Source organism: Rhizopus microsporus (assembly GCF_002708625.1).
Source record: "Rhizopus microsporus ATCC 52813 unplaced genomic scaffold scaffold_16, whole genome shotgun sequence".
Taxonomy (NCBI): Eukaryota; Fungi; Mucoromycota; class Mucoromycetes; order Mucorales; family Rhizopodaceae; genus Rhizopus; species Rhizopus microsporus.
Genome location: NW_019671931.1, coordinates 327,362 through 350,720, shown reverse-complemented (window position 1 = coordinate 350,720; position 23,359 = coordinate 327,362). Strand labels below are relative to the sequence as shown.

The following is a 23,359-nucleotide window of genomic DNA, read 5'->3' as shown; positions in this document are numbered from 1 at the left end:
AAAAAAAAAAAAACTGATCAGGATGTTGAAGTTCTTTTAGACTTGCAAACTTTGTTTGTCGACGATATACTGTATGGTGGTTTAAGTTTAAACAAGCACTTAAACTGTCGAGTGTAAGTATCGGTAACTCCAGCGAGAAGTATCGCGATAAAATTGCTAAGTAGAAATCTGAGAGTTTTCTTTTTTAAATTTGTTCAAACGTTGTTGCTCTCCTTATTGAATTTTAATCCTTTTATACTATTTACAAGTTATCAAACTATCAAAGGAGGTCAAGTATTATTAATATAACTACTTTTACAAGGAAGAGTCGCGAACAGCATAAGAGATTCTATCTTGATCCATCAAAATGAACTTACTGCGCCAATTAATTCAATTTCTTTTGTTGGAAGGGGCCGTAATCAACTTGAGCATATAAAAAATGTCTTATTGATTTAAGCATATTTGGGTTGTAATGTTGGTTGATAAACTCTACCAGGGCAGATAACCTAAACCATAGAAAGTAGTAGTTTCCAGAAACTTTGTTTTATTGTTAGTTAAATATAATAAATGCATATAAATGCTCATACTTTTTCTAGTTTTCTGTGAACACACAAACAAAAAAGAAAGCAGCAGAGCATGAAGGGTATATATAAAAAAAGGGGTACAGCCTAGTCACCTATTTCACTCCGCGGTTACATTAAACTCCACTGTCACGACTCGTCTAATGCACCCAGAGACATCGATTTTGATTGGTTGCTACGTTGCTTGTTGGAAGCACTGTATATTGAACAAACGAAATATGCTGCCATGTTTGGAATAAATGTATGACAATACATTGAAAACCCTATTTGCCCCCCTGGGAAAGCAGAATATACAACTATTCGCTTTTTCTTCTTGTTTCTCGGTAGAAAATGCACAATACTATGCCTACAATTATAGGTGCCAGCTGGTCTTCATATACACGAACAATCTGTATGGCTTTGATTTATCTAGGTGTCCCCTTCAAGCTTCAACATGCATACCCTCATAGTAAGCTTGCCTATGCTCATCATCCCTTTGGTCGCATTCCAACATTAATACATGGAACCCATCGTGTGTTTGAGACGATGGCTATACGCGAATATATTGATACCGTCTTTTCGTCACAACTAACACCCAAGGACTTGGAAACAAGAGTAAAGATGGCTCAGTGGATCAGTGCATTAAATGACTATGTATTTCATTATATTGTCGAAGATGTATGTAGGCGTCGATTACTCAGTGAGGCAGCTGGTAAGAGTCAAGATGAAATTACAAAGCTTCTAGTGAGACCTATCAAAAGGGCAAAGCCTATCATGGCTGAATTAGAAGCGATGACGCCAGATGACGGTGACTACTTGTGTGGCCAGCAACTCACGTGGGCAGATCTTTTTGTCTATCCTGCTTTGGCGGTCATCTTTGCTCTTCCTGAGGCATCGATCTTTATAGAAATAGCTCCCAAATTATCGACCTGGACTCGTAAATTTGAAAAGAGAAAAGAAGCCATAGAGACATTTAAAGGAACCATAGCTGATGATAGAAATGCAATGGCTAAATTGTGATATTAGCTGTCATCCAATGTCTTTAATATGTATGAATTCAAGTTTTCATATTGTAGTGTGCTGATCTTTATCAGTCGAGTGATTTGTTCACATGTCAGCTTGCGTTGTAAATCATTCTAATAAAATAGTAAGAAATATGAATAGATGACCATCATGTATTTTTACTGTTAAGTTGACACGAAATATCTGCAAGTCGTGAAACAATTGAGCGATAGAATCAAGTTCAGAGTATTCAAATGCCCAACTTGCTGTTAAATCGACTGTACAGAAAAAATAAATTAGTGATGCATGTATGATTATTATAACAATAAAAAAAGAACCTTTTGTCACAATAATGATCACCTTGGTTGATAGATATTTTGGTGAGATATTTTCAAGTAATTGATTCATTAAAAGTAGGCTATTTGTATTTGTCATATCAACAAATATAAGAATATAATCTATTCGATCAAGATTTCTCTTTGGTAAACTCTCTGCAATATTCCTAAACATGAGGTTGATTGCTGTTTGGTTGAATAATATAGGATTGCTTACATTGAATAGAACACATGACGTGATTTCAATAGCTCTTTAGCTAATGAACGTTTCCCTGACGCAGGTGATCCTATTAACTTGAGGTTCTTAATGTTTATCTCACTATATTATAATCATTAATTACTAGTATATGAAAAGGACGACGGGTATATGTTGGTCTAAGCATAATGAAAGAAAGAAAGAAAAAAGATCATCTTTTTCAATTCCCGCAATGTGTCGTCATAAGCCAACAAGATGTTTTCAAACTCATTATTTTTCATTTTTTTTTTCCGTTTATTGAAAAAAGTAAGGTGTGCCAAAAAAATTTTGAAAGGGCAAAGCGGGTAAAAAATAAAAAAGTAAAGAGAAACAAAATAAAGTTTTCTCTCTTTTGTTTCTCTTGTTTTTATTCTAAAAGGAAATGTAAACTTATTCTTGATTCCTTAGAAAGAATAAAAAAAAGTAGCAAAATCGACGTTTGATCATGAACAATAACAACAACTTACCGTCAACTTCTACCACCGCTGTCAATAATAATGTCGATTTAGACTTGGCTTCTTTAACCAAAGAAAAGTTAAACCTTGCGCTTCAGGTAAAATAAACAACAAAATATTTTACCATTATTAACTTTGTTATATGCAGAGAGCAAAGCAACTACAGGCAGCTGGAGAAAAAGAAGACGGTAAAAATGAATTTTCTCAGTTAATGAACTTTTTGAGAACTCTTCACCGTCAACAAAGTATTGCTTTTCAACATCTTCAACAGACAATTCCAAATCAACCAATGCAACTACCTCCACAACCAGCACGACTACCCGTACAACAGCAGCAACAACAGCAACAGCAACAGTTCTCGACAACGCCGCCACCTATGCAAAATCCAATGATGTCAAACGGTAGTCAAACCCCCACTCAGTTACAAATGCAGCAAATGCAGATTCAATTGCTTCAACAACACTTGATGCAACAGCAATTATCTAATAATATCAATAGTAAGTGTTTGTAATGTTGAAAATGTGTTTGGTTGACCTTATCTATTGATATAGCTGCCAATAACGATGGAGCTATGAACAATGCATTCCAGTATCAAATGCTTGCTTATAATCTTTTATCACAAAATTTGGCAAACAATAATGCGCCCATATCTTCAGTGCCAGCCAAGTCAGAAGGAATGACAGCACCTACTCAAGCCATACAGACACCGAACGACCCTGCAGGCATCATTGGTCAAGATCAAATAATGAATACAGCAGGATCTACGGTATCAGAACAACCTTCAGCACCACCCAAGACGATGGCTGAGCGATTGGTGGATGTCATTTATCTGCAAGCTGTAGAATATAATAGAATCAAACAAGATAAAAAAGAGATGACGGTTACTGATGAATTAAATGAGGGCCTCAAGATTACAGCATATGATCTCTTATACGGACATGATAGATCTCATGCTCACTCATCAAGACAGCAACGATTACTCTTACCTGAGCGATTACCAGCAGGGCTTGATCCTTTGACGGTCTTATCTGAACGTGAGAGAAGAATAGAGAAAAGAGCTGCAGATCGCTTGAAGGAACTGGAAACATTAACCGACGAACAAAAGTTACCACTGGGCTATTTGTTGACGGAGTATTATGATGAAACAGTCAGGACAGCTTCTCCTGAACGATTGAAGCATATAGTCCAACTTCGCTCGTTGCAATTAAGAGATAAGCAACAAAAGGTAACAATGATACGCTATTGGATGTGCAATAAACTCAATTCTTTATAGCTACGTGAGGAGGTGGTTCAAAATCTGGAGGAGGCAAGTCGATTGGCAAATTCAGTTGATCGCACTTCTTATCGCAAGATAATGAAGCGAACACTGCGTGATGCCAAATTGACTGAAAAGCTCGAAAGACAACAACGAATTGACAGAGAAAAGAAGGAGAAACAGCGACACTTGGATTATCTACAGACAGTTTGTAATCAAGGTAGAGATTTGATTGCTTGGCATAAAGCGCACCAGGCCAAGATGGGTAAGCTGGGTAAAGCCATTCTACAATACCACGCCCATATTGAAAAGGAAGAACAAAGAAAGGCAGATAAACGATCCAAGGACCGTATTCGAGCACTTCGTAATGACGATGAAGAGGCCTATCTTAAATTGATTGATGAAGCCAAGGATACACGATTGACACTGTTACTACAACAAACAGGCGCCTATTTAGAATCGCTGACGAAAGCTGTGGTAGAGCAGCAGAATGAAAACATGCAGTTTGAAGATAGTGGCTTGAATGACGATGAACCGATAGATGAAGAAATGATGTTGACGGTAAATTCCAATTCAAACGAAATGTGTATGTTTATTGACACTATTTTAAAGGATAAAAATGGAAAGAGGATAGATTATTACAAGATGGCACACCGTGTTCAAGAAGAGGTTTCACAGCCTAATATTTTAGTGGGTGGCAAGTTGAAGGAATATCAGGTAATATAAGATATGCTATTTTTAAATTAAGCTAAAATATTATATTCAATAGATCAAAGGCCTCCAATGGATGGTATCTCTTTATAATAATCGATTGAATGGTATATTGGCAGATGAAATGGGCTTGGGTAAAACAATCCAAACCATTAGCTTAATCACCTATTTGATCGAGAAAAAGCAGCAAAATGGACCTTTCCTTATCATTGTACCACTATCGTAAGTGAAAAAGTATATAGATTGGGGATGTGTATTTAACCACATGTGTAGGACATTAACCAACTGGGCCCTTGAATTTGAAAAATGGGCGCCTTCAGTAACCACTGTCATCTATAAGGGACCGCCTGAGGTGCGTAAAGAGATACAAAAAAAGTCTATTCGACACAGAGATTTTCAAGTGTTGATTACAACGTTTGACTACATCATCAAAGATAAGCCTGCGCTGTCAAAGATAAAGTGGAAATATATGATTATTGATGAAGGTCATCGTATGAAAAATACACAATCCAAACTGACGATCGTACTCAGACAATACTACACATCAAATTATCGACTCATCTTGACGGGTACACCTTTACAAAACAATCTACCCGAACTGTGGGCGCTGTTAAACTTTATATTACCCAAGATATTTAATTCTGTTAAAAGTTTTGAAGAATGGTTTAATACACCGTTTAATAACCAAGGCGTACAAGATAAAGTAGAGTTAAACGAAGAAGAACAGCTGCTGATCATTAAGCGTTTACACAAGGTAAAAAAAAAAAAAAAAATGAAAATGAAAAAAGGAGACGCTGACTCGTTTATAGGTGCTTCGACCTTTCTTGCTTAGAAGATTGAAGAAAGATGTAGAATCAGAGTTACCTGATAAAATTGAAACAGTGATCAAATGTAAACTGTCAGCCCTTCAAGCTAAACTGTACACCCAAATGAAGAAATACGGTATTCTGTTTGGCTCGAATTCGAATAATGGGTAAATATATTTCTTTGATAGTATTCAACATATAGTAATACTGTCTTTAAATAGCAAAACAAGTATCAAGGGTTTAAATAACACAATTATGCAATTGCGAAAGATATGTAATCATCCTTTTGTATTTGAAGAAGTTGAACGAGTAGTCAACCCATACAAAGTGAGCAATGAGTTGCTTTACCGTGTATCAGGCAAATTTGACCTATTAGACCGCATTCTGCCAAAGCTGAGAGCAACTGGCCATAGAGTAAGTAATATATGAGTATTTATAGGATGATATTAATGTATATATTTTTAGGTATTGGTATTTTTCCAGATGACTCAGATTATGGATATTATGGAAGACTTTTGTATCTATAGAGGCTATCGACATTTGAGATTAGATGGCTCAACTAAGGCTGACGACCGATCCAACATGCTTAAACTATTTAATGCACCTAATTCACCTTATTTTATATTTTTATTATCCACTCGTGCTGGTGGCCTCGGACTTAATTTACAAACGGCAGACACAGTCATCATCTTTGACTCTGACTGGAACCCGCACCAAGATTTACAAGCACAGGATCGTGCTCATCGTATTGGTCAGACAAAGGAAGTCCGTATCTTTAGATTGATCACAGAAGATTCGGTTGAAGAGAATATTCTGGCAAGAGCGCAGTACAAGCTAGACATTGACGGAAAAGTGATTCAGGCGGGTAAATTTGATCACCGCAGCACAGAAGAGGATCGTGAGGCCTTCCTGAGATCCTTATTGGAAGACAAAAGTAATGCAAGAGACGAAGAACAGAGTGACGAATTAGATGACGAGGAATTAAACACGATATTAAAGCGTTCGGACCAGGAATACGCAATATTCACAAAGATTGATCTTGAAAGACAACGAACAGACTTGGAAGACTGGAAGAGGAAATATGGAGAGAACAGTGGCAAGAAACCAGAAAGGCTGATACAGGAATGGGAATTACCAGAGATATATCGAAATGATGCCATGTTGGACATGTACGAAGCTGATCCATTAGATTCAGTGTTTGGCAGAGGACAACGAGTGAAAGAAACAGTTGTTTATTCAGATAGTATGACAGACAGACAATGGCTGAGACAAATCGAAAGAGACGAGGATGACGAAAAGAGAGCTCTTAAACGCGCTAAATATTGATGATATATGCAAACGATTCCATTTCAATAAACTAAAAACAAATTCCCTTCCTATTTCAAACCCCAAATCACTTCTTGTTCTATTTTTTATTTTCTATATCTTGCTTTACTTATTTTTATACATATTTGCAAAGACACTTGCTTTGTCATTTAGTAAGAAAAGACAGCCCTGTATATATGCTTGTGTGTGTGTATGTTCTAGATAAAAGAAATAAAAGACACCACTATGCACAACTAAAAGCAGGGCTATCTTGCATTAGCCGATGAGCAGTAATTCAAAGACTGTAGTTTTTTTTACAGTTGATGACTCACTTTTTGTGGGCCTTCTAAACCTTGTTATGATATCTCATACCATTAGCATTGAGTTTAGGAAACCTTGATGAAGAAAATACCTTCAAAAAGAACAGTGGTCACTTGATTAGTGTTAGGATAACTGGAATAAGGATCGCCGGTTTCTGAAATGCCAAGACTTCACGTTTGACATAAGAGCGTCAAAGCTTTTTGTGCTAATGAAGTAAAGAGCACAGGCGTTTCCTGTTCCACACTCATCTTGTAAAAAAACAGGCTAATAACGGGTCCATTGGTTGTGGTTGAACATCTTTCATTATCTGTCCAATTAACTTTCCTTGTAGATGTAATTGGGGTAAACTTTTCGAGTTGGAGCGCACTACAGAACATGTTACCCACTCATTGACCAATTAGTTTTGTCCATTTGAAACTCTTTTTGCACTTAATTTTTAAAGCATGAAAAATACAATCTCCATGGTAACACGAAAATCGAGCGAATCAGAATATAGTTAATAGTTCATGCCATATCCTGATCCATTTTGCTTGGTTCTTATTTTATTTAATAGTCATGGCAATAATAGAAATAGTTTATCTTTTTTTTCTTTCTATTTTTTTATTTATTTTTAAATGACTCCGTTACATAATCATAAACTGGTCAAGCTACAGCACAATACCAACAAGGTGTCCTTGCCCATAGACAGCCCACAAGAGGAAACTATCGCCAAAAGAAAAGTATCATTTTCACTAGATCCACCTACGGTCCATGAATATGAACCAGAGTATGATGCTCTACCAGAAATTAAAAGCACATGCCTTTTTGATGATGGATGGCCAGGGAGAGCAAAACAGGCAATGACCTCAGACAGTTTTATGGATTTCAAAGCTAGGATCGAGGCAAAATTAAGCGCTACAAATAGTTCATCACTTATGACCGAGTTAAACGAAAGCAGCAATAGTAGTAGTCCCTTGTTATCCAATAGTCTATATAAACATAAAAAAAACCCACTCGTCCAATCACTTGAACTTTGTCCTGAAACTGAAACTGATGGCTCTGACAGTTCCTCATCACCTAGCAACGAATCGCCCATAACAACTCCCGTGAATACCATGAATGCATGGATAAACTGTACCCATTACTAATAATAATAATAATATTTAATTCAATCTGCATATTTCTGTAAACAATAACTTCATTCATATAAATAAAAGCTTTTATTATCAGTCCTTTTGACAACATGTGTAACAAAATTACTATAAAGAGCAATTGATGTTGGTAAAAACCAAATATGGGAAAAAGATTAAAAACAGCTCTTTTAAATAACAAAAGGTCCCTTTCTTTATCTCTTTCTTTTTTTTTTTTGTCTCTATCATCCCGTAATGGCTCAAATACAATCTTCATCAACTACTGTCGTCGATATTCAACTACCTACTCCTGGGCCCTCTTCTTCCTCGCAGCACAAAATTTTAAATAGAGTGTCAACTCTATTCAATCCGAAAAAGAACAAGACATCCAATAGTCCATCAGGAGAATTATCACCTCAAGAAGAAGAGAATGAGTCAAATGCAGACTCTTTATTCAATGATGACCGAGCGTCTTCGAGGGTGGATTCGATGTACTCTTCTCTTCAGTCTCGTCGTTCCAACTATCGTCCACCAGCATCCACTTCAAATGCACCTGCTCCGCTTCGGACCGTTCAACTTGAGAATCCGATTGTTCATTTACCCAGTACACCGCCAACGCCTCCGCCTAATAGCAATGAGAAGCCAATACAGACGGTATCCACCGAGTCTCGAAAGACAGTGACACCTCCCGCCGTTTCTTCATCTCAAAAGAAAGTAGAAGACATTGAAGAGCAGTTCAAGTTATTACTGGTAATAAAGCATACGAACAAAAAAAAAATCAAACAAATATTAATAATTTCTTTGTTTATTTAGAGAGAATATGCTCCTTCGGCAGATCATTTGAGCAGCGTCAATAACCTGACCTTTGAACAAAAAGAAATGCTCCTTCGCTCTTCAAAGTCTCCTGCCTTACTCAAGAAGAACTCTTCCTTCTCAAATGTCATGCCTACATTTTCTTTAAAAGCAACTTTTGGTCTTAAAAACAAATCTAAATTGAACATGCATCACTTTTCGTCAGACGCAGACCTCAATCGTCTCTTTCACACAGACAGTAGCATGAACCCAACAACAGCAACAGCAGCTGGTAAGGCAAAGACGGCACCTACTGCACGATACCGTCGTACAAGAGCATCTTTGTACAATGGTACCGGAATTGGACCTAGCGAGAACGGAGGCATCAGAAGCACTAGTCGCCGAAGCAAACTAAAGTCAACTCCTGAATACTTTGTCCATTTGCTTCAGATGACTCATGTGCGTGATCTGGATGATGCAGAAGTGCTTGACCTTCGTGTGTTTCTGAGAAGTGTTGTCGTCAGCTGGACAAGTGAATTCTTGGCCCTTGGAGGTTATGACGCCATTGCAAACCTATTCAAGCAGATGAAAGAGGCACCCAAGCGACATCCGAACGATAATAGGATTTTGCAGCATCTCGGTAAATGTCTAAAGACAATCATGACGCATCAACCGATGGGCACACAGATCGTCCTTTTGAACCCGGTAGCCCTTTTGCATGTTCGTGACATCCTCTTTGGACCCGCCAGTAAGAAACAAAAACAAGTCTATGGGCTTGAAATTAGTACCCGCAGTCTGCTGTTGAATCTGCTATGCACATTAGCTACACTCCAGACTAACTGCTCACCAAACGTCGAGTACGTCCATGGTTATGATGTCCTCCGTCGCTTATTGCTTGATAGACCCACAGATCGATTAGTGGATGACGAAGAAAAGAAGAGTCAACAGAAACACAGTGCTCCATTCCCCATGACTCTCAAGACCGACCCACAGGAAATTCTGCAGATGATTATGGAAAATGATCCGAATGGTCAGATTATTGGTAGAGAATACGAGTGGGATCGTGACGAATTAAAGCCAAGGTACACCGCCTGGATGAGAGAACTACAGTACACAGTTGAGCGACATATTGAGACAATCACGTTTTTGGCCCAAGTGCTCAACTATGACTTTAAGAGTGCTTACCGACAAATCAAGGCAAAGCAAGGTGTAAATGATACATACTCGTCCGAAGGAGCAAATAGTCAAAACGAAGAAGACAGTTCTGGTACAGTCATGACGGAGGAAGGCGTTGTGGACTACATTGTAAGTTAACTCTCGCTTTAGTTTCAGGAATACATTCTTATAAAACATGTTTCACAGGTTACACATCTACGCCTCATCCGTACTGTAGTCACTACGCCACCAACAAGCTATGTTGGTTGCTATGACGAACGCGAGCAGGAAAAGATAAGACTGGAATTGATGCTGTCGGGATTTGATAAAATCTCCAAGGTAAGCCTTTGAAACCATCACGCAGATGTGGAATGACAGACTAAGTGAAATCGCTATAAATAGATACTAATACAATGCCCTCACCCAACCGTCAGAGAGTCATATATCAATTATCTGAGACCCTTGATGAGTCCATGTGCTGATTTAAGCCAGCCTAAAGAACAGCAAACATCAAACACAGCACCAGCATTGCCCGACAGAAACAAGCAATATAGGGATTTAAACCAGTTAAACCGCCATGATGATGACGATGATGAAGCAAATAACTGTGAGGTCTATGTTTATGCAGATGATGACCATCCTGAAGACAATGAATATCATCAGCCAATGCCTAACAGACAATGGAAATATGAAGATGAACCTTATGATGACATATTTTTAGAAAGCGAATATGATGATGAAGACGAACAAGACGAAGGAAGTGATGAAGATTACGATACATTTGATATGAAGTCCATTTCGTCTTCTTTGCCTAATAACACAAACACAGCTTCAAAATAAGCTAAAACATCATCATTGTCATCATGATTATACCATATATCACATGAATAAAACCATCTTTTATTTACTAATGTCATATTAAAAGAGATTACCATAATCACCTCTCTTTTTGTAATGCAGGGTATATTTATTAGGTGGATAAATAACGTCTGAATTTTCTTCGACAGCTTTACAGGCTCTCACCATCTCGCTCGCTTCTGTCAGAGCTTCAGTTGCCACCTTTAGAAAACCTTCGTTCGCATAAGGTGTTTGTGAATCTAGTAATAGTCCAATCTCATTTACTGTTTGCTTCAACTGCTCAAACTGCTTACTTATTTGATGCTGCTTTTGTTTAGTCAACTTTAGTAGCCTTTGCTGTTGATCATCTTCTTGTTGCTGATGCTTTTGTTGTTGTTGTTGTTGCAGCGGTTGAGTTTGTCTTTTTTGTTGTTGCTGATGCTTGATTTGATGATGATGAGAGACAAACGGAGGATGGGCGTGCTTATGTATCACTGTAACATGCGCAGACTTTTTCAATAGATCGATAATAATGGTTAATGCGCCAGCGCAATCATATTTAAGCTGTGCTTTTGGATGCTCTGCTTTCCTCGGCTTGGCTGTGTCAATTCTTTGTGAACAGTAATATCTTAATGTGGATAATGTATCAGGACTCTTTGTAGATCGACGTCTATCTTTTAAACTATTGCGTGTTTGATGATTAGCACCATTGCTCTTGTTAGTTATCTATATATGTATACCTAAAGTTAAACTTTGTTCCTTCTAGCACTTTCTCACAAATCTTTCTTCCCAGCTGTGTGAATCCTGCAGATGGTCCCATTGATTCAATAAGGGATTGAATATCAATATGATACAGCTTTCTGTCAAAGTCTATGTGTCTTTTTAACTCCTCAACAAATTCATCTAATGAGATCAAATTCACATTAGTTGCTATACTCGCATTGCTCGCTGCTCTGTTGCTTGTCCTATTTCTCTGTGTTGCTATGGATGGATTTGGTAAAGGTAGTGAAGGTTGAATGACTTGATGCATATGGAGTTGTTGCTGATCATGACGACCATTATTACTGCTGTTATTATTATTAGTAGTACTAGTGTTGTTAGAATTAGGCAATATTGCTACTGTTGGGAATGCATGCTGCTTATTGCTACTGCTATTGCCCTTCATATTAATACCAAGCATCATGGATGAAGAAGGTGTGCTTATCTGTGGTGATGCGTTGTTGCTGTTGGTTGGTGTTGCGAGATTGGGTGGTGGAGGTAGATTAGCTGACCCATTACCTCCTCCTAAGCCAATAGGCATTTGGGGTAACTGTATGGGTATTTGTGAAGAGGTTGAAGGCGCTGGAGTTGGATTAGCAGCTGTATTATTATTATTTGCATAGTGTGGAGATATTTGAGCTTGTTGCGCATAGACTGAAGTCGCTGTTTGAACGCTGTATGTCTGCTGCTGGCGCTGCTGATGCTGATGTATGGAATATCGGTTATGCTTCAAGTTTTTTTGTTGTTCTTCATATTGTTCGTATCTTTCCTTGTTGTATAATCTTTTTTGCAGTTCCCTCTCACTGCACATCTTACACACTTTATACTTGTATTCTTTTTCTTGAAAGAATGCGACATGTCTAAACGTTTGGCAATTGTCACAATATAGATTTTGTGGCGTCGTACCTGCTGTGGCATGCCGTGTGATTGATGCATTGTTATTAGCAGTACCATTGTTATTGTTGTTGTTACTATTATTATTATTATTATTATTATTATTGCTGTTATTGCTATTATGATGTGTTGGTAAAGTAGGAGGATTAGGTGCGGGCACAATTGTCATTACTTGCTGAAAGGTAGGTGCATTCATCACGTGCTGACGAGGTAAGGAGTTGGACGTTGATGACATTGCTGAGAAACCATACGGTGTGCGATGAGGTCCAAGTGACATTATTCAATTGTTTGCTTTATCGAGGCTGATTTATAAGGCAAACATACATGCACAAGCGCGAAAGATACACGATAACACACACAAACACGCAATAAGATAAATCCAAGAAAGTAGCTTTCCAGCAAGTTATAGCTGATCTTTGGAGAAGAGAAAACAGTTGCGGACAACGAATGGTTTATATGGACCACGCCATGACGTACTAAGTGCCGTCCAATCAAATAGTATTTACAGTGATTTATTAGGTACTAAAGGGGTATTTTACATAGTGACCTCGCCGTCTCCTTTTTCACTATCTATACTCTCTAGGACAGGTAATATCCTCTCCCAGATATCCATTCCCTATTTTGTCCATGCTTAATAAAGCTTTGCTCGTATATAAATATGATTATGTTTTTTTTTTTACCTTTTGGAAAAAATCAATATGACAATCTGCATAAGCTAATAAACCTTGCTTCAATTCAAGTAGCTTTGTCTTTTGAAATAAGCTAAATTCTTCTACAACCTGGCTTGAGAACTCTGCTGATTCATCACTAGTCCTTAATACTTCATTTTGAAGCTAATGATAAAGATATCAGCAAGGCAATTTCAACAAAAAGGCTAATTAAAAAAAAACCTCGTCTATCTTTCTTTCTAGTCTTGCAAGCTTTTCTCGTTTTGCTTGTTGCATGCTAATTCCTCTCACTTCATTTATCTTGTCTGCTACATATTCTGTAATATTTCCGCGATCACTGAACCTAGGATGTAGCGTCCTTTCCTTCTCTAGAACCGCCTGATCCAAATATCGTGATAACTCTTCAAAATCGAGCTGCTTTTGATCTCTTGCTTTTAAAACATCCTTATATACGATATAAGTATCTAGTATAAATGCAAAGCACTGCATCCCTTACTTTTGCTGCATGACAATAAGCAATAAGCTCATGTATTTCATTCAAGAACAAGAGCTCTTCCTTTTCTGACATTTCCTTCATCACTTTTGAATACGCTTTGCAAGTTTCTGCAAATTGGTGCAGTGAATTTCTTATATTCGTCTCTAATGCTGATAACCCTTGCACACTATTGGCAAAATTTGTATAATCTCTTTGTAAGTCTGTATAGACATTAGCTTCTTTCCTCACACACAAATATATATATATATATATATATTCACTTGCCTCGTTGTCTCTTATTGATTCTCAAATAAAGCCTTTCAATAGTATTCAGGTTGTCTTCCAATCTATTTACAATGTCTTTCATCTCTTCAAACTTTTCGTCTGGTTTCTTTAGTTTAACAAATGCATTAACTAAAGTATCGCCTATAGAATTAATTAACGAAGTAGTCGGAGGAACATATGTCGATTGAGCTCGTTTATCATTTCTCTATTTCACAAGGTTATTTACTAAGCCAATAACTTATTTTATATGCGATAAACTTACAAAATCATTGGATTCGAGAAATAGCCTTGTACTCTGAGAACACTGAAGTATAGGATGCCTTGATATTCTGTTCATAAACCATTGCAAACTAACAAATATAAGTTATACTGCAAAAAAGGCACATCATTTAACCAACCTCAATTTTCGTTTTGTTATAAACTCAAAGCTAAATCTATCTCCCTTAATGTATTCTAGTTGACCCGCTATGAATAATAATAATAATAAAGGAGTTATCTACTTTGTTACCCAGTCGATGCTTGTCTGGAAGGGGCGGCACAATGCAAGCCGGGTATTCCATAGTCAAGGTATTATGCAACCATACGAAATCTTGAAACCTACGTCTTACTGAACAAGGTTGGCCACTATTCCTGAAGGTTTCTAAGGTAGTCTACCACATATATTTTCAGTTGACATCATCTATATTACGAACAATTTCAGCTTTACTGTAGTGGTAATAAGATATGTAACATAGGTTCCTGCTGTAGGATCTTGGTGCTTTTTTGGGTCGTCAATAATTATAGTCATGGTGGAAAGTTCGGGCATATTATCACTTTGATTATGCATAAATGTGTGTCCATTCTGATTGTTGTTAGGTAACTGCGCCTTAGAATGACTCGTCAAAGGTGACTTGGGAAAGTGAGGCGAAGTAGGTGACTCAGTCAAGGTGACATTAATATTACTAGTATCGTTGTGAGGTGAAGAAGGAGGCAATAGCTGTAATGATAATTAAGCACAGATAAACTTTGTATATTAATCTACTTTACCGTCTCTTCACTAAACTGGGATAGAGGATCTTTAACTTCTAATTGCGGTGTTATTGTGTCTGTGTGTACATCCCACTGAACGATGTTTTCAAAGTCATCACTCATTATGCGATAAAAGAAGGAAAGAAAAAGAGAAAAACGAAACCCCTATTGACGTCATTTATAGGAACTGAGCACGTGCTTTTTATTTATTTATATATGGTACAAAAGGGGAAAGATATCTATGCTTCGTCAGTCACTGCGCCTTCGCTTGCACTCTTGACAGTCAGAATATAACGAGCCAAGGTACCTCTTGTGTATTTTGGTGGAGGAGGGACGAAATTCTTTTTACGTTCGGCAAGCTCAGCGTCAGACAGATCCACATTCATTTCGCGAGACTCTACATCAATAGTGATCACGTCACCATCCTTGATCAAGCCGATAGGTCCACCTACATGTGCTTCGGGACAGACGTGGCCAATGATGAAACCGTGTGAGCCACCAGAGAATCGACCGTCTGTTAAGAGAGCAACATCTTTACCGAGGCCCGCACCCATAATGGCTGAAGATGGCTTCAACATTTCACGCATACCGGGACCTCCCTTGGGTCCTTCATTTTTGATGACAACCACAGTCTTTTCTCCTTTCTTCAGTTCATTATTTTCAAGGGCAGTAATAAAGCCTTCCTCACCATCAAAGACACGAGCCTTACCGGTGAATTGGAGGCCTTCTTTACCTGTGATCTTGGCAACAGATCCTTCAGGTGCTAAGTTACCGCGCAATATTTGCAAGTGACCGCTAGATTTGATAGGGTTTGAAAGGGGGCGAATGATGTCTTGGCCGTGAGGAAGACCAGGGAGTGAATGAAGGTTTTCTTCTAGTGTTTTACCAGTCACTGTCAAGACGCCACCATCGATCAATTTCTCTTGCATAAGGTATTTAAGAATAGCAGGGATACCACCAATACCGTGAATATCTTCCATGACATACTTGCCACTTGGTTTCAAATCAGCTAACAAAGGAGTTTTATCGCTTGCAGCTTGGAAGTCATCCAAGGTTAATTTGACACCAACACTCTTAGCAATAGCAATCAAGTGAAGCACAACGTTAGTGGAGCCGCCAAGAGCCATTGTGAGCACCATAGCATTTTCAAAGGCAGCACGAGTCATGATATCGCGAGGCTTGATGTCCTTTTCCAAAAGATTGAGAATGGCTTTACCAGCATTACGGCATTCTTCAAGCTTTTCTGGATAAGATGCGGGTGTAGAAGAAGAATAGGGTAAAGTCATACCCATAGCTTCAGCTGCAGAAGCCATGGTGTTGGCAGTGTACACTATGAATGCATATATAAATACTTCTTATATCTCGAATCTCATCCTTGTACTTACTTCCACCACAAGCACCAGGACCAGGACAGGCATGACGGATGATATCAAAACGCTTGTTTTCATCAATAGAACCAGCTACGTATTCACCATATGCTTGGAAAGCTGACACAAGATCAAGCTTTTCTCCTCCACATCCTTGACCAGGCTTAATGGTACCACCGTATACCATCAATGAAGGTCGGTTAACGCGACCCATAGCCATCAAAACACCAGGCATATTCTTATCACAGCCAGGAATAGAAATATTGGCATCATACCACTGACCGCCCATGACCTATACAGAAACTAGCTGTCAGTGACTCATAAGGAATTTCTTCAGCTCTACTTACGGTTTCTATACTGTCCGCAATCAAATCTCTAGATTGAAGAGAGTAGCTCATACCACGAGTACCCATTGAAATGCCATCGCTTACACCAATTGTATTAAAACGATAACCAATAAGACCAGCCTCTTGGACACCTTTCTTAACCTCAGTAGCTAAATCCAAAAGATGCATATTGCAGGGATTTCCTTCATACCAGCTTTGATGAATGCATTAGCCTCACATAACACTTGTATATTACAATACTTACACACTAGAGATACCAACTTGTGCCTTGTTCATATCCTCTTCAGTCAACCCAGTAGCATATACTATTAAAAATGTCAAAACGAGTTATCCTTATGTTATGATAAACTTACACATAGCTTGTGAAGCTCCTTGACTCTTGGGTTGTGTAATAATAGAACTGTATTTGTTTAACTTTTTGTTATCAGAAGCATAGTGTCGAAGGCCAACTGGCATGGTCTTTGTTACAACGTTACGTCTAGTCTAGCTTTAGCGCGTTGACACTTATTAAACAAGGAATACTTACAATGCACGTTGACTTAAAGGGGCTGTTCTTGAAAGAATTTTTGAAGCCATTTGTTTATTAAGAGTGGGGAGGGGAAAAAAAAAAGAAGAGGGAAAAAGACGCTTTATAAAACTTAAAGCAAGTGTCAAATCTAAATAGCAGTACTGGTGTATCAACTCTGACATATTTGAATATGGCTTTCTGATTGGTTTGTCTGGTCTGCATCTTTATGAGATCAAAATCAAAAACCACAGTAGTGGTTGGCTGCTTGTTGTTACACTATTGCTAAAATAAATTGGCGCTGCATACACCAAATCATTCGCAGCTTGATCTTGCGATTGGTTGACTGAGTTTTCTCAGCTTTACTCACTATAATCCACAAATATACCCTACATTAGATTTGACACCCTTTAGTCGGCTAGTGTTTCTAGAGTGAACGATTTTGGTCCTCCTGTCCGTTATCAGTCTTACCGTAAGCATTTGCTGTCGCAAAGAAGCTTGAAGCAGAAACAATACGAACCTGCCGTGTCTTCTGCGTCGTGGACATCTTTTTGGTGACTACCGCTCCCTCCAACAGCACGAAATACGTGGTATCGTTTGCTACATCGAACAACCCCTTGTAAACAACGCCTACATGTCCTTATTCCGAATCAACGCCCTTCCACGTCGTGTTCATTCTGTGGTTCCGCTGATGAAACTGCGTCTCATTTTTTCTTCAGTTGTTATCACAAAGCCGCGCTGTGGACAATGGCTCTCCATAAGTTTTTTCCTGAGTTATCCTGCTCGCTTACTCAAATTGAACAGTCAATGCTAACCATTGCAGTATCTCATATAAACACTACACCCGATACTCTCAGCTCAATTGTCTCAAGTATCTCGCTTTTATCGCTGTTCGGCTGCACTCTTCAAGTCATATGGCAATCACATTGGCAAAAGGTATTTTACGATACACATTTCACTTGTCAAACGATGCCCGCTTCTCTTGAACAAATGGTATTCCGCTTACGCCATGAAAACAGCTACACTTTTGATTAAGGAACTTTAATTCTCACTAAACACTACTCACCATTTGCATATTTCAAAAAAAAATCTTCATTTTAGCATCAGTCTCACTTCCTTTATAAATTGTATTGGTCAAGTTGACTTTAAATAAAATCCGGACTACTGGCTCACCAGTGCTCCCTTATAAAAAAAAAATACAACTACAAAGAGTTTTGAAAGTCTTCCAATATACTAGCTAGTGATCCGTATGGCTTTTGCAATCACTCCAAGCGGCAAAAAAAAAAAAAGTATACCCTACATGGTGCTGATAATTGCGAACAAATCCTTAGTACCTGAGCTGATAAATTGGCACTTGTAGCAAAGACAAATCTTTTTGGTTTGTCCCTCGTGCTTGTAAACGTTATTTTAAAAAAAGGACAAAGACACATACAAGCGATCTGTTTAATGAAGTGAGTATGTTTTCTAGTTTAATTGAGTTGTAATAATAAATTGATTCTCTCGAGTGAATACGCTTTTGACAACATGCGTTCTAGAGTGTTTTCGGAAATAAATGATTGATTGTGTTCTCATTTAACAATAGTTGCCAAACATAGTCGTCATTTGGGTATATCATATAAGTCATTGAATGTATTTCCCTTTCTTTAACTTTTTCTCTTCTTTTTCTTTTGTTTGACTTATCGTCTTGTGTATACGCTATGCCTTCTCTAACAGTGACATATCATCTCAAAGAGACATACAGATTAAAACGACTGGAAGTAGAGAATAGCTTGTTTTTATTCTATGTATAATATATACTTTGTCTCACATAACACCTTTATTTTTAACCTGATAGCAGATATTGAAAATTGTGAAGATTGTGGCCTGCCTGGACATAAGAGCAAAGGCAGCTATAAATGCTCGCTCTACGTAAGCAGTAGCTATATACATACATACACGCATTTCAAAATATTTCAATATAACGTTATTCAAAATGACAGAGAAAAGAAAGATTGGCTCAAAATATGATGTCGGAACAAAGATAGAGAAAGGAAAGGAGAAAAACAGCGTCTTGAAGAGGCCAGTAACAGTAAAAGTAATGATCGGGCCTAAATATGCAAATCATACGGCCAAACGGACCATAAAAGTGCAAGGTCCAAAGAATGTAGTAATTACAAGGCAACACTAGATGAATGGCTGAAAAATGAACTTGAAAGCAATTATGAGCGCTTTACACGCAAAGTCTACCTTGAAGCTGTTATAAGACCAGAATACAAGGAATCATTTACGGAGAAAATCATCAAATTAAGCGCATTCATTAGAAATGTCCTTTTTCGGGCGTAACTGTTTGTCAATGCATATATTGTTAATAACAAAGATTCAACTGATTTGGTCGTTATAACCCAACAGAGCTTTTGGTATGCTATCACACAGCTCATTATGGGCCAAAAGATTACAAACAAGGCCTACATTTCCAACAATGTCGCGCTTGGTTTCGAGGATTTTAAAGCAGAGCACCCGTCTATCGTCTTTTCTCTTAAAGACAATCCTATAAAGGGCTACAGTGATGCTTTGTTTGCTGCTTATGTTGTTCTTGCTACTGCTTATTTGAACCACATTGTAGAAAACTCTCAAAGAAGAGTTTTATATTACTTGACTGTCAGACTTGCTATCATTTATCAGGTAAGTTTTTAGTTATATATTTATATACTTAGATGCGACATCGATGTTCATTATGTATATAGTTAGGATAAGCCCAAAGGACTTCTGTACAAGTTGGCTGACGACTTTTGTTGGCAAATTTTAATAAATGGAGAATCCAAGTGACCTATCCAGTACTTTGATCTTGTTTCAATCCAAAATATAGCACAGATACTTCATATATGCAATGGTTTACAAGCTAAGCTTTCCATACCGCCTACTGTCAAGTACCTTGCCGCTTCTCCAGCAAAATTCGTGCCTGGTTTGGCTGTTATAATATCTGAACTTGAAGAACTTTGTAACGAGAGCAAAGACGATAAAGCAAAAATGCCTAGACGCTTTTCGTTAATGTCCACGCCGTCTATGCATTGGCGATATATTTCTATAAATGCAAAGGCGTTGCAAGCAATTACAAAACACAAGAGCGATGGCACTTATGAAGGCAGCGTAAACTTGTTTTATTCGATTTTTAACTTCAAGAAGTTTGGCTACGACAGCCTGGGCAAAGTTCTTGAGAGTCAAAATAAATTTATCCACTTTATTCAAACAGATGGCTTTGATGCATGCTTCGTATTTTCAAGAGAGGCAATGCTACAATGGTGCAAAAAGAAGAGCATGCCAAATAGAGAAGTTCAAACTAAGGGCTGACATAAAAACAATAGAGACAGGCTTCCCTTCGGCAAAAACAGTCGATGTGAAGAAGACAAATGCATATGTCACATATGCTCTAATCAATACAATCTTTTTAGAAAGTAAAGTCGCATTTTTGCAGTTCTTATAATTCAATATATACGAAAAAACGTCAAGTCAGCGCACATATCTTTCTGGAAATGGTGTATACCTCGTTTATTCTGTTTTTACGATGAAAGATCTGCACCATTTCGTTTCTACGATTACCAAGGCAGGCAAAGGCCAAATGCAGAAATGGCCAACATGCTGATTAACGGAGGAAAAAATACAACAAGACAAAGCGGAAAAAAACAAAGCAGAATCGAAAGCAGCGCAAAAAGGAAAGAAAGAAGAAGCAAGAAAATAGTCAAATGTAATTATGGCAATAGTGTTTAATGTTTAAAGGCTATTGACAGTGAAATAATTAGGCCATCTGCTGAAGAAAAGGAAAGAGTAGCTCGGAAAAGCAAGTTCCAATATTCTGATTCAATTCCTCTGGTGGTTTTTGGAAATGACATGAAAAACAAAGACACTGTTGCTATCAGGGGTCATGTTAGTGACGCCACGGGGATTCTGCAGAAGGGGCTCCTTCAGAGATCAAGGCAGTTCAAGAATGTCCTGGTTGGCATAAATGAATTTCGAACGTCGAAGGTATTCTAATGAAATCAGAGTGATAAAGCCAATGTTATTTAATGGCAGTTTTGTTCTATCAACTATTTAAATATGCAACAGTTGTAAGCAGAAGGGGCTGGAACAAAAGAAGCTCTCGATTGGTAAAAAGTCCCACAGTATTAGATTACAAAATCTGTAATATACTGTGGAACAGAGATGTAAACGCAAGTAAAAACACGCTTGATATTTCTTGCGCCATTTGGAGAGGCGAAGAAAGACCCTCGGTTTTCCTTAGAGAAATTGCCGTCGAGAACACGGTTCCCTCCAACAGGGTTTAGATATATACAAGTGTTTTATTCAAACTCAGTATAAAATACTAAAAGGGTACGAAATTTAGGCATATATGGCTGTAGAGTAAAGGATATAAACACTTGTATAAATTAAAGACGCCCATAGCGCATTAATTCACCGTCTCACATTCATTGTCGTATTTATTTTGAAAATAAGTCTAGTAATCCGTTCTTTTACTATCGTTATCGGAAACAAAGGCCATAGTTTATGCAGAGCATTTCTCAATTTTGTCATTAAACTTGGTAGCGAAAATGGTTGACGCAGACATTTAGAAAATAATTGTGTATATTGCTGCTTTTTGTTGTTTTCCAACGCTGGTATGCATTTTTGAGGTTGATGAGATTGGTATAATTTGTAAAGTAACCTTGGCGCTGGCCTTCCAAATAGCAAACTTTCCAATTGACTGGGTGTATACTTGCTCCTATACAATCTATTATCTTTAGTTTATCATTCAGGGAATCAGAAACACACCTTTCTAAGCTGATATATGGCAAATCTTTATGAAATTTGATGGAACGTTGCCATGCATGCATAAAATACCATCTGCTGTCGTTTTCTCATGGATGGTTACGTGTTCAAAGCGGTAGTGTTAATAGATCTGATGCATCCACAATCGATGCCAATGACCATGAATCTAGTATATATAGCAACCTCTACAGCAAGTGCTAATGATAATTCATTTGCGGTAAGCTCAGAAAATACTAGTGATGGTTAGCATAAGGATAAAATATCAAATTAGGGTAGATGAAGACATTATGCAAACGGTTAAGAATACTAGAAGAAATGTAATATCTTATTAAATAAATTCATTTATCGTTATGAGTCAAGTGTTCCAGTCGCTAACACTTATATTTATCACCAAGAGTAAAATGCCCTAACGTGTACATCATTCAGCAGCTGTGACAAAAAATCTTTTCCGAGTCTCAGATCCTAAATACGCATATATATGTAGCTGAATAGGCCAAAAATTAGCTGAAAACAAAGATGTCTGCTCACTTCTCTTCTCCTTTAATTTGATATGTTACTTTTTAATGGGGTTTTGCAATAGATGTTTATTACAAGAACCACTGAACAACAACTTTTTAAAATTAAGGTGACACTACGATCAGCGAGATTAAGCGCAGTAATGTGGCACCACACACGTTAGAAGACGCTAAACCTGAGGCCATTTTTATAAATGGCTGATGACACCTAATGGTTTTCAATAACACTGAAGTGGGCCATGAATGAGATGAGTATTTCCTTCTGTTTTCGTACGCTTTACCAAAATTGCAAACATCAGTGTCTGGAGAAGTCTTTACAGCAGCTGAAGAAGTAGCTGGTTAATCACATGCATTTTCTCAGCAGAAAATATGGTTGTCAAACCTGTTTTATTTGAATATATTCAAAGACAAAGCACCACTTGCAAAAACTAAGTGTAAATCGTCGATATCTCCGGGACATATCCCTCTTTTCTTTATTGAAAGCTTATGGTTTCTGAATTATTCTCATCTGATACCGCTAGCTTGGCTGGAACCATTGTAGAAAATTGCGGATAAATGTGTGCCTGAAATTTTATTTTGTCCTTGCCTTTCTGCCGATCAGACTTGCCATAGTTCCCGATTTCAACATAGCTTGTAGAAAAAAAAAGCCATTAGATGCGTCATTGCCATACTAAATATCAACAAGTTGGTTTATCTGGCTTTAGTTTCTACTGATATACCACTAGTGAGGTTTGACAAAGAATGGTTGAGCTTGTGCTAAGATTCAGCTAATGACTCTTTAAATAAACAGCTCTGTGAGCCACTAGAAAGAAACTTCGGCGTCTCTTGTGTACTGAGACCGACTGTAAAAGGGAAAAAAAGGGAATAAGGGCGCATAGCGCACGACCAAATGTTGTACAA

The 23,359-nt window shown here is 37.8% G+C and overlaps 9 protein-coding genes across 9 annotated transcripts; 6 read left to right on the top strand and 3 right to left on the bottom strand.

Moving 5' to 3' along the window:
* Positions 1–902: 902 nt before the first annotated feature.
* Positions 903–1,559, top strand: RHIMIDRAFT_240388 (uncharacterized protein; the record flags this gene model as incomplete). The annotated part of the gene is made up of 1 exon (XM_023609366.1): positions 903–1,559. The coding sequence occupies one exon, from the start codon at positions 903–905 to the stop codon at positions 1,557–1,559; it is 657 nt and encodes a 218-aa protein (XP_023463421.1).
* A 55-nt stretch (positions 1,560–1,614) lies between these two features.
* Positions 1,615–2,250, bottom strand: RHIMIDRAFT_45320 (uncharacterized protein). The gene is made up of 2 exons (XM_023615263.1): positions 1,880–2,250; positions 1,615–1,819 (listed from the first exon to the last, which is right to left on the bottom strand). Exons 1-2 carry the CDS (start codon positions 2,049–2,051, stop codon positions 1,671–1,673), a joined length of 321 nt encoding a protein of 106 aa, XP_023463420.1. The 5' UTR covers positions 2,052–2,250; the 3' UTR covers positions 1,615–1,670.
* Positions 2,251–2,897: 647 nt separating this feature from the next.
* On the top strand, positions 2,898–6,830 carry RHIMIDRAFT_218399 (uncharacterized protein). Its single transcript, XM_023607353.1, has 9 exons — positions 2,898–3,063; positions 3,118–3,791; positions 3,840–4,382; positions 4,434–4,538; positions 4,591–4,754; positions 4,806–5,286; positions 5,342–5,505; positions 5,560–5,752; positions 5,804–6,830. Exons 1-9 carry the CDS (start codon positions 2,943–2,945, stop codon positions 6,662–6,664), a joined length of 3,306 nt encoding a protein of 1,101 aa, XP_023463419.1. The 5' UTR covers positions 2,898–2,942; the 3' UTR covers positions 6,665–6,830.
* Positions 6,831–7,561: 731 nt separating this feature from the next.
* RHIMIDRAFT_262294 (uncharacterized protein) lies at positions 7,562–8,275 on the top strand. The gene has a single exon (XM_023611594.1). The coding sequence runs from the start codon at positions 7,579–7,581 to the stop codon at positions 8,089–8,091; it is 513 nt and encodes a 170-aa protein (XP_023463418.1). The 5' UTR covers positions 7,562–7,578; the 3' UTR covers positions 8,092–8,275.
* Positions 8,276–8,885: 610 nt separating this feature from the next.
* RHIMIDRAFT_45260 (uncharacterized protein) lies at positions 8,886–10,409 on the top strand. Its single transcript, XM_023615262.1, has one exon. It carries the CDS (start codon positions 8,953–8,955, stop codon positions 10,177–10,179), a length of 1,227 nt encoding a protein of 408 aa, XP_023463417.1. The 5' UTR covers positions 8,886–8,952; the 3' UTR covers positions 10,180–10,409.
* A 2,636-nt stretch (positions 10,410–13,045) lies between these two features.
* On the bottom strand, positions 13,046–14,725 carry RHIMIDRAFT_206519 (Phox-like protein; the record flags this gene model as incomplete). Its single annotated transcript, XM_023606910.1, has 9 exons — positions 13,046–13,126; positions 13,191–13,343; positions 13,401–13,622; positions 13,675–13,864; positions 13,935–14,127; positions 14,197–14,288; positions 14,337–14,391; positions 14,447–14,588; positions 14,645–14,725. 9 exons carry the CDS (start codon positions 14,723–14,725, stop codon positions 13,046–13,048), a joined length of 1,209 nt encoding a protein of 402 aa, XP_023463416.1.
* Positions 14,726–15,185: 460 nt separating this feature from the next.
* Positions 15,186–17,116, bottom strand: RHIMIDRAFT_285785 (dihydroxy-acid dehydratase; the record flags this gene model as incomplete). Its single annotated transcript, XM_023613311.1, has 5 exons — positions 15,186–16,276; positions 16,332–16,605; positions 16,661–16,853; positions 16,905–16,965; positions 17,014–17,116. The coding sequence occupies 5 exons, from the start codon at positions 17,114–17,116 to the stop codon at positions 15,186–15,188; spliced, it is 1,722 nt and encodes a 573-aa protein (XP_023463415.1).
* A 705-nt stretch (positions 17,117–17,821) lies between these two features.
* RHIMIDRAFT_262287 (uncharacterized protein) lies at positions 17,822–18,256 on the top strand (the record flags this gene model as incomplete). The annotated part of the gene is made up of 1 exon (XM_023611593.1): positions 17,822–18,256. A coding segment is annotated over exon 1 (284 nt), but the record flags the coding sequence as incomplete, so codon positions are not given.
* Positions 18,257–19,583: 1,327 nt separating this feature from the next.
* On the top strand, positions 19,584–20,492 carry RHIMIDRAFT_240381 (uncharacterized protein; the record flags this gene model as incomplete). The annotated part of the gene is made up of 3 exons (XM_023609365.1): positions 19,584–19,826; positions 19,893–19,935; positions 20,011–20,492. 3 exons carry the CDS (start codon positions 19,584–19,586, stop codon positions 20,490–20,492), a joined length of 768 nt encoding a protein of 255 aa, XP_023463413.1.
* Positions 20,493–23,359: the final 2,867 nt, after the last annotated feature.

What these genes read in the sequence shown, in the direction of transcription:
- RHIMIDRAFT_262294 (XM_023611594.1), top strand. Translation starts at nt 7,579, where the DNA reads ATGACTCCGTTACATAATCATAAACTGGTCAAGCTACAGCACAATACC.
- RHIMIDRAFT_45260 (XM_023615262.1), top strand. Translation starts at nt 8,953, where the DNA reads ATGCTCCTTCGCTCTTCAAAGTCTCCTGCCTTACTCAAGAAGAACTCT.
- RHIMIDRAFT_45320 (XM_023615263.1), bottom strand. Translation starts at nt 2,051, where the DNA reads ATGTTTAGGAATATTGCAGAGAGTTTACCAAAGAGAAATCTTGATCGA. An exon ending in GATCATTATTGTGACAAAAG is followed by an intron (nt 1,820 to 1,879) that starts GTTCTTTTTTTA and finishes TTTTCTGTACAG; the next exon opens with TCGATTTAACAGCAAGTTGG.
- RHIMIDRAFT_218399 (XM_023607353.1), top strand. Translation starts at nt 2,943, where the DNA reads ATGCAAAATCCAATGATGTCAAACGGTAGTCAAACCCCCACTCAGTTA. An exon ending in TAAGAGATAAGCAACAAAAG is followed by an intron (nt 3,792 to 3,839) that starts GTAACAATGATA and finishes AATTCTTTATAG; the next exon opens with CTACGTGAGGAGGTGGTTCA. An exon ending in CTTATCATTGTACCACTATC is followed by an intron (nt 4,755 to 4,805) that starts GTAAGTGAAAAA and finishes CCACATGTGTAG; the next exon opens with GACATTAACCAACTGGGCCC.